Below are 15055 nucleotides of genomic sequence, written 5' to 3' on the forward strand. Positions count from 1 at the left end.
TTAATCCTGTTCAGTGACTTTATATCAAACCAAATATATTGGAACACTCTTAACTCAACTTACACATGCCTTTTGAACTGGTCTTTGCTTTAATCATAAAACAAACATTTTTTTTTCCTCCATATTTCTCAATATTTGTAAAAGATAACACATGGATATACCCCTTTCTTGAACAGGTTTTTCCTTCCCTTTTGGAAGGAAAGTCTTACATCAGTAATCATTTATGAAGGACAACTTTGTCCAGCCAGTCACACACAGAATTCTGCCAAGTCAAAAAGGAGTAGCACATGCCAGTAGGCCATCTTATCAGAGCTGAAAAACCTAACGTTATGTTATCCCTCTTATTCATTAAAGAATTTAATTTTGCTTTAATCAAACCCTTAAAAATATATTTCATGGTAAAGAATGTTGTGCTATAGCTTACCGAAAACGTGCCCCAATAGAAGCCACGTGGCGATTCATGCTGCCTTTGGATCCTCCAACACTCAGCGATAAGGATCTTTGAAGTAAACTGGCAAAGATCTCCACCTGGTCTGCACTGCAGTACTTGGCAATTTCAAACCTCTGAACCAGAAACTGAGGACAGATGTTAAAAGTAAAACCCTGTTCTATTTGAATGATCATTTAACACATATACATTTCAAACCAGTCAGTACTGAAATTCTTACTTCAATCCATATATAGTGCGGCGTAACCTCAGGTGGGCACGGGAAAGGCTGACTTTCCTCAGAAGCAGCCAAAGGGTCAGCCTCTTTTTGTGCTTCTGAGAAGAGGCCCATTTTTAGCTCAACTGTCATCTGCCAGGCTCCTGCCATTTCACGCATAAACTGATGGAAGAGAAAACATAATTTACATTTCTGTCTCAATTCATCCATGTATAAAATCAATGATCAAATATATTAATCTTCTGTTTTTCTAATTGCACCCCACCCAAACTCATTTGTTTTTATATGAATTAAATATGTACATACTGGAACTTCTATGCCATTCCTGGCAGCCAGTAGCCACTCCCAGCATGCTATTGCTGCTTCCATCCCATGGTCTGTAAACATTTTGAGAGGAGCCCAACACAGGTGATGCAGAAGCTGAAGATCACAGTCTACAAACAAGGAAGAAATAATAACACAATAATTCAAATCGTGAAGGAAAAACACTTATATGTGATATGAATTTGACACCAGTGGAAGTAACTGATGGACAATGCCTAACCCTGCATTACTGATAAAGTGCCATTCTAATTCTTTGTATTCCTTAGTCTCCTGTATACATCGTGTGAGTCACTTCCAAGGTCCATCAATGAGTCAATCCAAGGATGTCCCTAAAGCAGGTAGTCTAAAAGGAGGATCTCTAACCCCAAGGTCTAAATAAAACCAGGACTCAATCAACAGATTAATGTAAACCCTGCAACTCAAAAATCAAACTGCTGCATTTGTTCATGGCTTACCTTTTGTAAAATTATTTGAGAATATTTCTGTACATCATCTGTCTTACACTTTTGAATAAATGATTACAATCATCATAGAGCATTTCAGGACATCTTCCATTTATTATGTCTTGAGCAGGTTTTTTTTTTTCCCCCGTCCAGCATACATTACATATTCCAGACACTGCTGGAGTGTGTAAAGTACTGGATTCTTACCTTTTGTGCTAATGAGTAGAGCAGTGAGTTTAAACATGGCTTGTGTGTAGGCATCTTGCTGTCTGGCCTCAAGAGCATCAGTCATCTGCTTAATCATAAGCTTGCTGAGGTCTGATGTCCTTCCTGTTGCTTCACAGAACTGGATCATTCCAGCAACCTTTAATACATATAATAGAGCTACCTTTTAATTTAAAAATATACTTTTAATAAATGCATAATGCACATATTAAAATATAAAGACAAAAGATTATAAAGATTACTTTAACATTCCATTATATATGTATGTAATAATAGACTCAATGACGGAGTTCACTTAAAAGATCCTCTGAATGAATCATTAGCACAGAGAGAGAGAATAAAAACAGCTCTGAGGAACATCTGAGGAAAAGAGGAAGACAATGGAGTTTGGAGGTGCTGAAAAAAGAGGTTACTGAAGCATAGGTGATACATTGAGGACCATCACTTTGAGTGGATTGTGTTCTGGAGAGATTACCCAGAACAAGTGGAGGGAAGAGTGAGGGACTTAAAAACCTCACAGAGGCACATCAGAGTGTATTGTAGAAGGAGGGTCAATGAATGGCAGACAGTTACAGCGGAAGTGATGGTGAACAAGTTCACAATGTATAGTAAAGAGTAATGGAGAAGCAATGGGTTATAAGAGAAAGTGTCATAAGATCCTATTTTAACATAAGATTTTGATATTTGTCTCACTTGAGTGATGATCAGATCTTAACTTTATCACTTTCAATTTCAAATGTATAAACCATAACATTTGTGGTAATGTACATGTGAATAGTTCTATGTAAAGATTATTAGGTACATTCAGACAGGATATACATTTTTAAAGTAATAAATCCATACTCATGAAAATGGTCAATTATTTGCATCCTAATGCAAAAGCAGAGAGGCACTGTATTTTCATAGCCCTCACTTTCTTGTATGATCCTACTGCTTCTGATAATTTTACGCCATCATTTTAAACAAAGTGTAAATTTCTTAAGGGCTATTCTACTCGGTGACTCATACTTGTTCTTAATAATGATGGAGTGTTTGTGGGTTAGGTTGGTTTTTGTTGCAGAATTAGCATTTATTTGCATGCCACAGTTCAAGTGTACTTTTTAAAAATAAGATTTGTGTAGGACTTTACAGGAAGAAAAACTACACATCTTAAGAACCTGCGAGGATCTAATCAATAACATTTTAGAATAAGCATTTAAATTGAGGAAGCAAATTATCTTCCCTCCTTTTTATTAATTTATTAATTTATCTATTTACTTATTTTTACTAGTTTAAATTTTTCTCTGCTGGCCTAGCTCTCATTCTCATGGGTGGGGGTTGATTTGTTTCAAACCTAGATGTGTAAAACTTGACTTGTTTGTATGGAATGTTATTTGATTTTAATAAAATCAATAAAATGCAAAAATAAAGCACTCCCCACTGTCAGACAGTGCTAAACCCTAAATTCAAACCCAGTCTGCTGATTCTGTGAGGCAGCAGTGCTCACCACTGTGCCACCATGCTACCACAGTATGTAATGAAGACAATATTTACGGATAAAAACTAAATACTAAGGCACAACCACTTTTGATGTAAAAACAAAAACTTAAAATACAAAAACAGAGCCTACCTCTCCTGCATATCGATTCCGAAGATTGAGGGAAGCCATGAAGTTTGAGTAATCCTTTTTTACACAAGCAGGTCTTTCAGTCAGTTGAGTAGTCTATAAAGAGCACAAGTTCAAAATTTGTTTTTTTATGAATACATGGGACTGTACCTCAGCTGTTTGGAGTTCATAAACAATCCAACAAGAAGCAGTAACACAGTAAACCATTAATGCCCTCCATTAATAGTAAGCACAATTGGCAGGCTAAAAGAAACACTTGTCAAAATTTGAACTGCCTTAATTTTATTCTCAACCTAAAAAAAGGTTTACATGTAAATTTCATTGTATGTTTGATTATTTAGTACTTTAGTGTAGGTAGGCGTTTGCTTTGTAGCAATGGAAGGCCAGTGATTCCAGATTAGCACTTTTGATAAAAAGCAGAAACATCCACCCAGCACTTTCAAAGCCAAGTTACTCAGCACCTTAAAGAGTTGAACAGGTTCACGAAAACAACCAAACAGAACTTTATCTTAAGAAATTTCTTTCCATGCATACTGTTAAACCTTGTGAATGTACGAAATTTTCCTTAGAATGTGGTTTCACACAGCAATAATTCCAAAACACCCTTATGACCAACTTCATGTGTATGCATTCTGGTAGAAGTTCATTTTAAAATAATTCTTTTGACATACTGTATAAAGTAGTGAGTTGTTTAGCTTCTCATACTTGCAACACCTTACTAAGGCCTACACGCCAGAGAATACACACGGTGATTCAGAGCATGACCTGCTCTTGTTAGAATTGCTGACCATCATTACATTGGTGCCACAGTCTGTCTGCTTGGGATCTGCAGTAATACTAAGTTTACTTTGGAGGAGATGCCTAGTCACCAACACTAGGCTCACTGTCAGATCTTTATGGACTTCTTCTGATATCTTGATCTTTGCTTATGTCACAGTGAATTGCAAAATTCCTGAGGTGGGACTCTGGTGTCAGCTGTCTTTAGACTGCTGGAATATGGAACCCAATTTTTTGATAACTTAAAGCTCCATATTTTAACTGCACTGCCTTTGTTTACTGTCTCACTGCAGGTTTGTCGACAATTTAACTTTGAAGAATAGCAATAGAATTGAACAACATATGAAGAAAAACTTGCTGGAAACTGAACAGGAATTGATTTATAACATGGGAGCATCTTCTACATAGAACTCACCCACCAATGGACACACTCTTGAAGAAAAAATGTACTAATGGCAGATCTGGGATGACACAAAGATGAGGGTTTAATTTTATATGCGTTGTGTAATTTTTTCTCATTGCTGTGGATATAATGAAGCATTCATTGCAGGAGAGGCACTGACCTAGCCACAATGATTACTGCTTTTCTTACCATTACTGTTAAATAAGCTTATAAAAACCATACTGTATTTCACCAAAGGCAGCTTTAGTCATCACAAGAATTTCTATAGTTTTACTAAATGAAATGTGCTTACTACAAAACTAATCTTGTAATAAGTACATTTTAAACAGTTTAAATTTGTAGAGTGGATTAGTTTTCCTTAAATAAATTAAATCGTCTGTTTGTTTTTTTTTAATTTAAAGCAGTGAAGCTATGCACAATATTATTAAAATATTTACTTTGACGGTAATGTCTGTATGGATACATCTAAGAAAACAAATACAAAAGTGACGTTTATTGGGTTTAAGCATGCAGGTGCCTGGTGCCTATTTTGGCAGCATTAAGTTCAAGACGACAACCATGTTTAGATGGAGCATCAACCCATCACATGGCACACACGTGTGAGTATCCACAGCCACCCACTCAGGGCCTGTATAGAGTCACCAGTTAATTCAATCTTTTGATGTGGAAGTGAAACCAAAGTACCCAGAAGAAATCTCTAGGTCTGTGAGGTGACCACAATAAACAGGGAGCCACCTAAACTACAAAGTGTTATTGGAAAATTCCACATATTGAAAAATGTAATTAATTTTAATACATTTTTATCATTACTTTCTTCAAACATATTTCTAACAAATAACACAAATATAATTTAGAACAAATGTATAAACACTTGAGAGTTTATGAATTTAGTTTAAAATTATTTGTTTAATTACCTGATAAATGAAAAGCACAATCAAAAGTAAGTACCATTGACTGGTGGCTCTTCCTGGTTATTCCAACATTATATAACATTATTCCAAAACCAAAAACATACTTGCATCTTCCTAAAAGTCAGCAATAATAAACATAGCATGATAGATATGCGAGGTAGTAGCTCTTTCTCAAAAGCTCAAAGACTATGATACTCATCAGATGCTTCACCTGCCCAAAAGCTCCAATAGTTGTGCACTTTGCTTACACACATTTGAGGACTGTAACTTCAAGTACTACTTTTGCATGGGTCCATGTTGCTGAAAAACATGGCTTTGAAGGAGTGGTGCCGTGAAAGTTAATATTCTGTTACATGATTCTAAGCTAAGTCCACCAACTAGGACATTAAGGCAGAAAGGCTGTTATGCACTAGTATCTGGAAGGTTACCTGTCCAAATCTTGTTACTGCTAGAAGGGATCCTACTTCGTTGGGCCCTTGAGCAAAGCCATTAGCCTGAAAATTGCTCCAAGGGCACTGTACAATGGCTGACGCTGCGATCTGACTTCCAAAGGTCAGGCAAAAAGACCATTTACTGGATTAATAAACTATATCAAATCAAAAAAAAAAAAATCAAACTACTCTTCTAACTGGTGTAATAATTAGACTAGGTGACAGCTATAAACTATCTAACTCCATCTCAAAAACTGTGGTTGCTTTGTACACTTTTACTATGTCATTTCTATCTTGGTTCTACTAAATTAAATGTTGGTGTTTAGTCATTGAATGTGTACAGATAAGTTGTATCAATTATTTCACTTAAAAAAGAGCTTAACTGCATTATCAGGCTTGTTATGTATTAATATCCTGCTGTGTCCAAAGCCCTTCTGTCCAGCTGCAAACAATTTGCAGTCTAATCCTTTTAATTAATTCAAGTGTCACTCTGTCTTAGCCAATATCCACTGCTTATTGTCTTGTGAACCCACATCCATTTTTATGTTCTCAATCCCCTCATGTCCTACAGTTTTTTAAAAGTATGTTAAAATTGAATCTTAAGTAACGTCCAAGTATCTGGCCTCAAATAAATCCCCTATATAATACCACTATCAAAAAGCATACAATCCCACACAAGTCAAAAATGACTGAAGCACAGAAAGTGGAAGATGCAGCAAGACAGTAACACCACAAAACAAATCCCCCGCCCCCCCCAAACAAAAGAAAACTCCAATGAGGGTGTGAGCTGAAGCCATGGTGTGTGTTAGACAAACCTGAGGGGAAGCTGGCTGCTGAAGGGTAACATGGCAGGACAGGGCAGGGCAGGGCAGGGCAACAGGTACACATGGAAAACAGAAACACAGTCACATCATCACGGTGGTGAACAATGGGAAAAATGAGAGATAAAGCATGAAGCAGCATCAGGATGAACAAAACATGCAACCTGCTGGATTATTTAAACAAAAAAGAAAAAAGTGGATTAATGTTTGTGTGCATGACAGACAATTACAACAAGAAAAACGGTACACATCTGCAGTAAATAAGATTTTTTTTTCAAATATATTTTAAAGATAAAGAAGGCAAATGCAGATCCATGAAAAAGCTATTCCAATTTTGATGTGTGCCAACATTAATAACCAAGAACAACCAAATTTTGTTTTATTAAAGCAACAAAGGAAAGCAAATGAAACATGTAAAACACATAATGCTATTTTGAAGTTACTTAAAAAAAACTCCACAACATGCAAAATGTCACACTTGGTGTTCTTTTAAGTCTATTTATCAAGACCTGTCAACATTTGGAGTAGTATGTATCCGGGGGAAAAAAACTCATATGTTTTGTCAACTATACTTGCCCCAAGAGTGGTGCTCTGCCTGTTGTAACCTGCAAAATGAAGAATGCTCTCTGTGGCCATTGCCAGGCCAGTGTGCTGGGACAAGCCAGACACCCAGTTCTGATGTTTATTTAAGTATTCCTAGGCAAAAAACAAAGAAAAAAAAAGATAAATGAAAAAAAGTTTCTTTTAAACAAAAACATATAATTAAGTAAACTGGACTATGCAGTCACTGGAGAATCACAAGGGGTCATCAAACAGATGGGAGTAATTCCTAAATTATTCAAATGAATTAAAACTGACAAAACAGATTTCAGAGAAAAGTAATAAAAAGGAATAATGACCGTAGTTACCTGAAGGTGAGACTTGGTTACTGATGGAGCCCATTTCATTGCTTCCTTCAAAATCTCTCCACATCGTGCTGCAAAATCTTTGACAATACTCTGAAAAAGCAAATCTGCCATTAATTTTTTATACACGGAAATATGCTTTGCAGCAAATCACTATTCTGCATTCAATTCTTATTTTTTGAGATAATCAGTTGCATATGCAAATGTAATGTGCAAGATTAAACTTGACAGAAAAGCTCTAATTTGAACCAGTATAAGGCTCTACTTGAGTGGGGTCTGAATGGGCTGGCATTGCATCCAAGATTCCTCCATTTTACCCACTGCTGCTGTAGATAGGCAGACAAAATTGTTCTCCTTACATCTCCAAAAGGTGTCATAGCCGGGGGGTGGGGAGGCTGGGGGGTGTACAAGCTCCCACCATCTACAAATGCTTCCATGATGTGCGTCTCATATAGCCTCTGACAACTTAGTCCAGCTCCTGACCTTCACGTGTAGCTTAGTTTCTAAGCCCGGCAGAACTGTTTCTACTAACAGGAGAATGGGTGATGTGTTACTGGCGCCATAACCAGCTGCTTCAGGCAGATAGGGCTGGTCAGTCCAGGAGGACCGGTCATCTAGGAGAAGGAAAACTCTTGATTTCAAACCTCTGATGTCTTGCAGAGTTGGAGTCCCAAAGGCGGTTGGATGTCAATACTGAACCTTCTTCCGGCAACTTAGAAATTGAAATTAAAAATTGGTGCTATTTAGTATTGGATGTGTAAGTAGTGAATGGGCTCAATACATAACATTTTGCTGAGCTAAACAGGGTGGAGCTGGATGCAAATGTGCACATACACACCAAATTCTAAGATGAGTTACTATTAAGCCTTTTTAGAGTGAAGGCAATTTAGAAAAACAACAGTTTTTGGGACACCACAGTGCTTTGAGATACTCCCATCAAGGATTTATTTTTAGTGTGATGCACTTTAAATATCACCAACATGAAAATAGTTTAAATTACATGAATAATAAGGACTGATAACAATAAAATTAAAACAAAGTTTCTGTACCTCTCTGGCCTCATATGTGTCTGGGACTGTAATTCGGTAAGGAGTGTCTGGAATGTCATAGAAAGGTTGGTCTTTGTGGATGTCCTGCCATAAAGGGAAGAAAACAGATTATACAGCCTACAGTGAGAGTCATTGTAACTAAAGAAAATATATTTTCTGTGTTTTGGCCTCTCAATAACACAGTGAAGACCTAATCCATCCATCCATCTTCTTAACCAGCTTATCCACGGTAAGGTCATGTGGAAGCTGCAGCCTATCCCAGCAAGCTTTGGGCACAAGGCAGGAACAATTACTGGATAGGGTGCCACGCCAGTGAACTGTAGCATGAACACGCACACTAGCACTAATTGAACAACTCCTGATCACCTAACCATATGTCTTTGGACTATGGGAGGAAACCCATGTAGACGTGATGAGAACATACAAACTCCATGCAGAAAACACCCAGGATGTGAACCCCGGCGTCCTTGTTGCAAAGCAGCAGCACTAACACAGTGCCACCATGTCACCCTCAAGATCTAATCATCATAACAAATCCAATAATTTGGGGATTAGCTGAATCATCTCATTTTCTTAAAGAAAATGAAAATTCTGAGCAACCAAAACAGATTGGACACTTTTTTTTTTTTTTTAAATAATTCCCAGATACATCTGACAAGTTGTTCCTCTAACATTAATACACTGAAAGTAGAGAGATACATACAGCACTGAGTGACAGTGAAAGAGTCTGCAAAATGTCCAGCATAGTCCTGAGTACCCGGCCACTCCACAGCAAATGGGGAAACCTATAAAAAAATACAAACAGCTTTTAATTAGTTAATGAAAATGGGCTATCGCCTCTGTTAACACAGTCATGGTAGCTGACAGCCATGCTTCAATTACTCACGTTTCTGCCAATCCTGAAAGGTACTTATCAGCTACACGACGTATCCTTTTATGAATGTGATTGAAATTGACAAGCAGGAACTGAGCATGCCTCTCTAGTTCTTCTTCATGTTCTTTTGTTTTTGGCTGCAAGGGAGAAAAAAAGTCAATAAAAACAGTCATGAAAGCAAAGTAAAATTAATTGTGTTTTGACCAGTGGCTGAATATTCTCCTTTTTGTTCTTGTTTCCAGTCATTTTTTTAAATTCCATTACTCATACATAGTTTAAAAAAACCAACAAATACTATACTATTCATTAACTAAATAAAATTTAAAAATTAAAGTTCTTTGGTTTCCTGCCTTTTTCCACAATCTTATATCAGTACAATGTCATAACATTACCAACTAAACAACCAATTTAAAAGGTCCATTATCTGAATGTACCCAGGTTGACCATATACCCTCCAAATTTACTTCTTTATAATTTCCACAAACAAGGGCATCCTTCATGATGAGAGCCATTCTTCTTTGGTTATGTAATCAGCCATCACCCTCATCATCCTTTTTTTCAGCTTCCTGCTTGGATATATTTGCTTGGTACCATGGCCCTGGCTGGCTAGTTTCGACATGGTCTTGTTATTTTGTACCTTGAAAAAAACTCTACACACCCCAGAACTGTCTCATCTTCTCTTTATCCAGAATTTTGTTTTAATCTGTACTGATTAGCCACTTTTCACTTCCATACATTACATAGTTTGTCAGATGAGTATATAGGCTGTATACCACAGTGCCCAAGAGGCTCCTTTAAATGTAAGGACTAAATTAAAGAACAAAAAAAATCTGTCACTGCACTACGACATACCTTTTCAGCCATCATTTGTAAGAAGACTTCAAAAACCTTATCGGCAACTGCAATTACACACTGCATCATTCCTGTTAAAAGTAAAAAGAGAGGAGGGTTTACTGTAAGATTGAAATAGTCACAGACAAAGGTGGCAGAGGCTAAATTAACCCAGATCCTCAGTGCATTTTGTGTCCTGTCGTAACAAAAATAGTACACCTTTGATTAACAGATTCCTCATTACTACCTAATTCAAATCAATGTTCTTATTTTGTGTTGTTTTTTTCTTCAGGATCACAGGGTGCTGGTGTTTATCATATTACGACAATTTAAGAACAATCAACCAAAATACAACAAAAAACTGGAGTTGTCAGAGGAAATCCACATTAACAATGGGAGAAACAGATCCGCAACACATTGACTCTAGTGTGGACTTAGCTAAGGGTTCCTGCTGCACAACACTTTAATTAAATAATTCCCTAACTGACATGAATAAATATCAGTGAAATACCCAGTGGAAAAAAATAAGCAAAATACTCAAACCACACCAGAAAGGACAGAGGAGAAAGTATTGTGACTGGACAGCATTTCCATTGATCAGATGCATACCCACAATTTCTGAGCTCAACATTCTACCATTCTACTAACAAGCACCATTATTACATTAACTGAACCATATCATACCTGAATGATACACTTCAGATATAATCTGCATGTAAATAATTAAAACTATTCACATGTCTTTGGAATATCTGTGTTTCATCAGGACCAGAACTCTTGACAAAACCACTATGCTATGCTTAAAAATAAACACAGCACTTTCCAAAAATTGCATTTTTTAAACAAATCCAGCAATTAAAGTAAAATGTTCAATGGCACTAATGTAAATATCATTGACGAAATAAGGTGAACACCTAACTAAAACTATCTTCATAGAATGCAGGGTCATGATAACTTTCAACACAGCTTGGTACAGACTTCACAAATGTCTAGAATTGTACTGGGAAGATGCAACACTATTGTTTCATAAGAAATATCCACTTGTGTCCTGTGGATTGGTGCATTACTCTCTGAGAGGATTCCAGTAGTATAGAGATGGTTTACCACAGAGCAAATATCACAGCTCAACAATTTGTTGGTGTTAGAAGTCATGTAAAATGCAAACAAAGGTAATCAACATACAAAACTCATTACAGGATAATCTACCTCCATGTTACAGTACAGCCACCAGAACCAGTCATTATGGAAAAATAATCATTAATGCACTTATTACATGTGAATAACAGGATATTTCATCATTTCATTGTTTTATTGTAACTGAAAAGACTGCTTGTGGTTGGGGGTGGGAGGGGGCAGGGGGATTGGGGAGATTCTGAAGCAAGTGTTTCCGTGTAAAATATACCTGACTTGTCTTTCTGTATCGCCTTGTCTTCAAAGTAGCGGAACATAACTTGAAAACGGTCTGGATCCATGGATCTTAAAACTCTGTAATTGCAAAAGAGAAAAACAGGATTTCTTTCTCAGCAAGCAGAATTTTCAGCATCCTGACATTACACTATATTACAATACACCAGGTTATACTACCATAAATTGCTTCCATTTTGGTTATTTTAAAGTGATGAAAAATTACTGCAAAGCAAATTGTCTTTTCCAACAATTAGCAAATTTAAAGATGCTGACTTTGGTAACTTATTAAAAACAAAATTTATTAATAAAAACAACAATGTTTTAAAAGGAAAAATTCATTTTCAAACCAAGTTAAACTAACTGTTCTTCTTAAATAAATTCATAATCTAACCCGGATTTGTGTGAGTTTATGCAAAATAAAATTTAATTTCTCACAGAGAAATGAGTATACATCTTTTATCATTTTACAACATAATATGCTTAAAGTTGATTACTTCATTAGACAAATATAAATGAAAGACCTGTGTGTGTGTGTGTGTGTGTGTGTGTGTGTGTGTGTGTGTGTGTGTGTGTATATGGAGTGGTCCGCTCTGCTCACCCTCAGCCACAGCCACTAGGTGGTGCATGAATGCACTTTTACATTTTTTCACCACTTGCATGCGCCTCAGTTTTCACTATAAAAGATTTGTGTGTGTGTGTGTGTGTGTGTGTGTGTGTGTGTGTGTGTGTGTGTGTGCGCGCGCGCACGCACATGTATGGAGCAGTCTGCTCTCCTCACACTTAACCACTGCCACAGGAACTGGTGTTAATTCTACAGAAAATGTAGAAGCTTACACAAGTGTGACTTGCACACAGTGAGATGGCGGACGCATTTACCTCACTTTAACCCAAGCAGACTAACTCAGCTTTGTGGTACATGCACATTGTATGTTCACACAACAAGCTACCATGCATTTTCCTAAGATAGGTTCCAGATTGTCCCGTTCAATTTGTGCCACAGCTGCACTCGACTACATGTCCGTCTTGGACAAGATGCAACCTCTCCAGGCCCACTCGGCTGATACCTCTGCAAGTTCACCAATATAGTAAAACTGCTAGGGAGTCTTCGGGTTGTTTTTGTCCCGAAGACCACACACGGCTAGCTAATTACATACAAAAACATTCCAGATTTATATAGTATTTGGCCTTGTCCCACTCTTAGGTTTTAACAGAATGAACACCTTTTAAAATATAAATTAAATGTATCAAATTGCTTTGAGTCTACCAATAAAACAAGCCTAACATGACTCCGACCCAGAACTCAACTTAAATAAAATAATATAAAATACAAGACTCTATGAGCTCCCCAAGTGGTTAATTATCACAGAGGTTCTTTTTTTATTTTCACATGAATCTGCACAACATGCTGAGTGACCGGAAACTAAAAACAGTACCTCATGTACTCCAGCCGGTACACTGATAGTAGGTAGGTAGACATAGCAAAGTCCAGTTTATTTATCAGAACACCCACTTCAGGGGGGGGATCCAGTAAGTTTATAATTGTGCTTCTCAAATCATTTAGTTCTGCCTAAATGACAAAAAAATTTAAAAAAATACCAGTTTTAACATAATTCATTTCACTTCTCCCACCTCCTCAGCCATTAGTGGCTAAAAACATTTTGTCTCCAGAAAGTTTCAAGTCTAAACTGCTTCACTGGATAATTCAGCATTTACCGGAGTCACTGTATCATTTTTCAAAGCAGAGTTGTACTGCAATTCAGATCGAAGTGGTTCTCCGCTGGGGAAAGTCAGTAATGGTGACTTGGTTGCAATCTCACAAACACCTTCATACCACTCCTCTGGCCAGAGACCTGCAGAATCAAATGATGAAAAAACCCAAAACAATCACTGAAACTTTTAAGACACTGGGAAACCTCAGCAGATATTGCTGTACTGGGGATGCGTTAATTTATAAACACAACCAATGCAATGCAGTTTTATTTAGCATGATTCTTTTCAAAAGGTGAAAGAGCATAATACAGGTACAGAGTTATTTACAGAACATGACACAGCAAACATGACACCAATCTGCTAAATAATATATCTGAGATTGGCATTTGAACTTTGAGAGTTGACAGACAGCACAGAAACCAGCAAATGTCTAAAACAGAATATGTGGTCTATCTACAAGTTTCTTAACTCACCCACTATGTTTACAAAGATATTTAAATTTGACCCGGTGTCCATGTGTGTGTATACATCGCACATATACATACACAGATATATACATACACATACAATATCAATATACGCTAATGTTACTGAAGTCAGTTCTTTGCTCCAAATCATACATTGTGAATGTGCTAACAGCAGTAAATAAGGCATGCCAATATATATAGGAGAATGTGTGAACATTTTTACTAATAGATTTCAACTGAAGCAATTTCAAAAAAGGAAAAGAAGATGAGAACATACAACTTGGACTGTAAGTAATTTGAGACTTCAGTTATTCTCATTTTCAACAGCAAATGTTTATTTATTGTACATAATTACAGTAAAAAAATTACACTGACACACTCACCAGAGCCCTCCACAGCAAATCCCATGACAACAGAGTACAACCAGAAATCACGGAAGAGCTTCTGCAATCTAGGCTTTGCTTCTTTGATAGGTGGTAATCTTCTTGTCAGCTGTAAAGCAGTAGCATAAAATTTAAAAGAGCATGAAAGGAAAAAGAAAAAAAACAAATGTAGACAAAAGGAGGAATATGGAGTAGATTATTTTAAATAAATTAACCTTGCAATTGTGACTTTCATTTTTATTTAAAAATGTGATAAATCTCCCGTGACCAGTTTGGCTTCCACTACTAATAAATTATTTGTCAAAAAGTTACTTGGAAAGAGGTTATATACTAAAAACAGGGTAAATTCAAAATGATTTCAGAATACACATATCTATAAAACACAAAGATAAGCATTTAAGAATTGTCTTTATTATTTTCTGGTATCTCTACAATTATAATAAATTAACTCCAGCATTTCTCTTCAAGAAGTGGAAAGCAGTTATATTGTTTGATGTTATGCTGCTGAATTTAAGTGTATGATAGCTGTCATTTCCAGCAAATATCAAGGTGCCAGACAATGTTGATGTGTTGCATCTTGAGTAGCACTTAAAAGTATGTATTTCACTGTACTCTGCGCATATGACAATAATGACCCAATAAACTCTGGATCCAAGGACTTGCATTTACATCAACAATAATCAGAATGAATGATAACTTCTTATGTAATGGATCATTACTATGGAGAAATCGATCCCTGATCACTACTGTCCACTACAAGCTGAGGTTTGAAAGAAGCACTAGTGTATAATCTAAATAGCAGCTACAGAATAATTGTATGTTT

The 15055-nt window shown here is 36.6% G+C and overlaps 1 protein-coding gene across 1 annotated transcript in view; it reads right to left on the reverse strand.

The window, feature by feature from the left end:
- pi4kab (phosphatidylinositol 4-kinase, catalytic, alpha b) overlaps positions 1 to 15055 on the reverse strand; it is a 106702-nt gene that overhangs the window by 37364 nt on the left and 54283 nt on the right. The window contains exons 20-34 of the mRNA XM_028824254.2: positions 14233 to 14341; positions 13386 to 13522; positions 13106 to 13239; positions 11668 to 11750; positions 10287 to 10357; positions 9447 to 9571; positions 9264 to 9345; positions 8561 to 8644; positions 7515 to 7604; positions 7183 to 7302; positions 3267 to 3359; positions 1640 to 1796; positions 972 to 1099; positions 669 to 827; positions 425 to 576 (exon numbers count right to left, since the gene is read on the reverse strand). Of these exons, the coding sequence (XP_028680087.1) occupies positions 425 to 576; positions 669 to 827; positions 972 to 1099; positions 1640 to 1796; positions 3267 to 3359; positions 7183 to 7302; positions 7515 to 7604; positions 8561 to 8644; positions 9264 to 9345; positions 9447 to 9571; positions 10287 to 10357; positions 11668 to 11750; positions 13106 to 13239; positions 13386 to 13522; positions 14233 to 14341 (1724 nt within the window). The remainder of the gene's footprint in view (positions 1 to 424; positions 577 to 668; positions 828 to 971; positions 1100 to 1639; positions 1797 to 3266; positions 3360 to 7182; positions 7303 to 7514; positions 7605 to 8560; positions 8645 to 9263; positions 9346 to 9446; positions 9572 to 10286; positions 10358 to 11667; positions 11751 to 13105; positions 13240 to 13385; positions 13523 to 14232; positions 14342 to 15055) is intronic.

Source organism: Erpetoichthys calabaricus, chromosome 18 (assembly GCF_900747795.2).
Source record: "Erpetoichthys calabaricus chromosome 18, fErpCal1.3, whole genome shotgun sequence".
Lineage (NCBI taxonomy): Eukaryota > Metazoa > Chordata > Cladistia > Polypteriformes > Polypteridae > Erpetoichthys > Erpetoichthys calabaricus.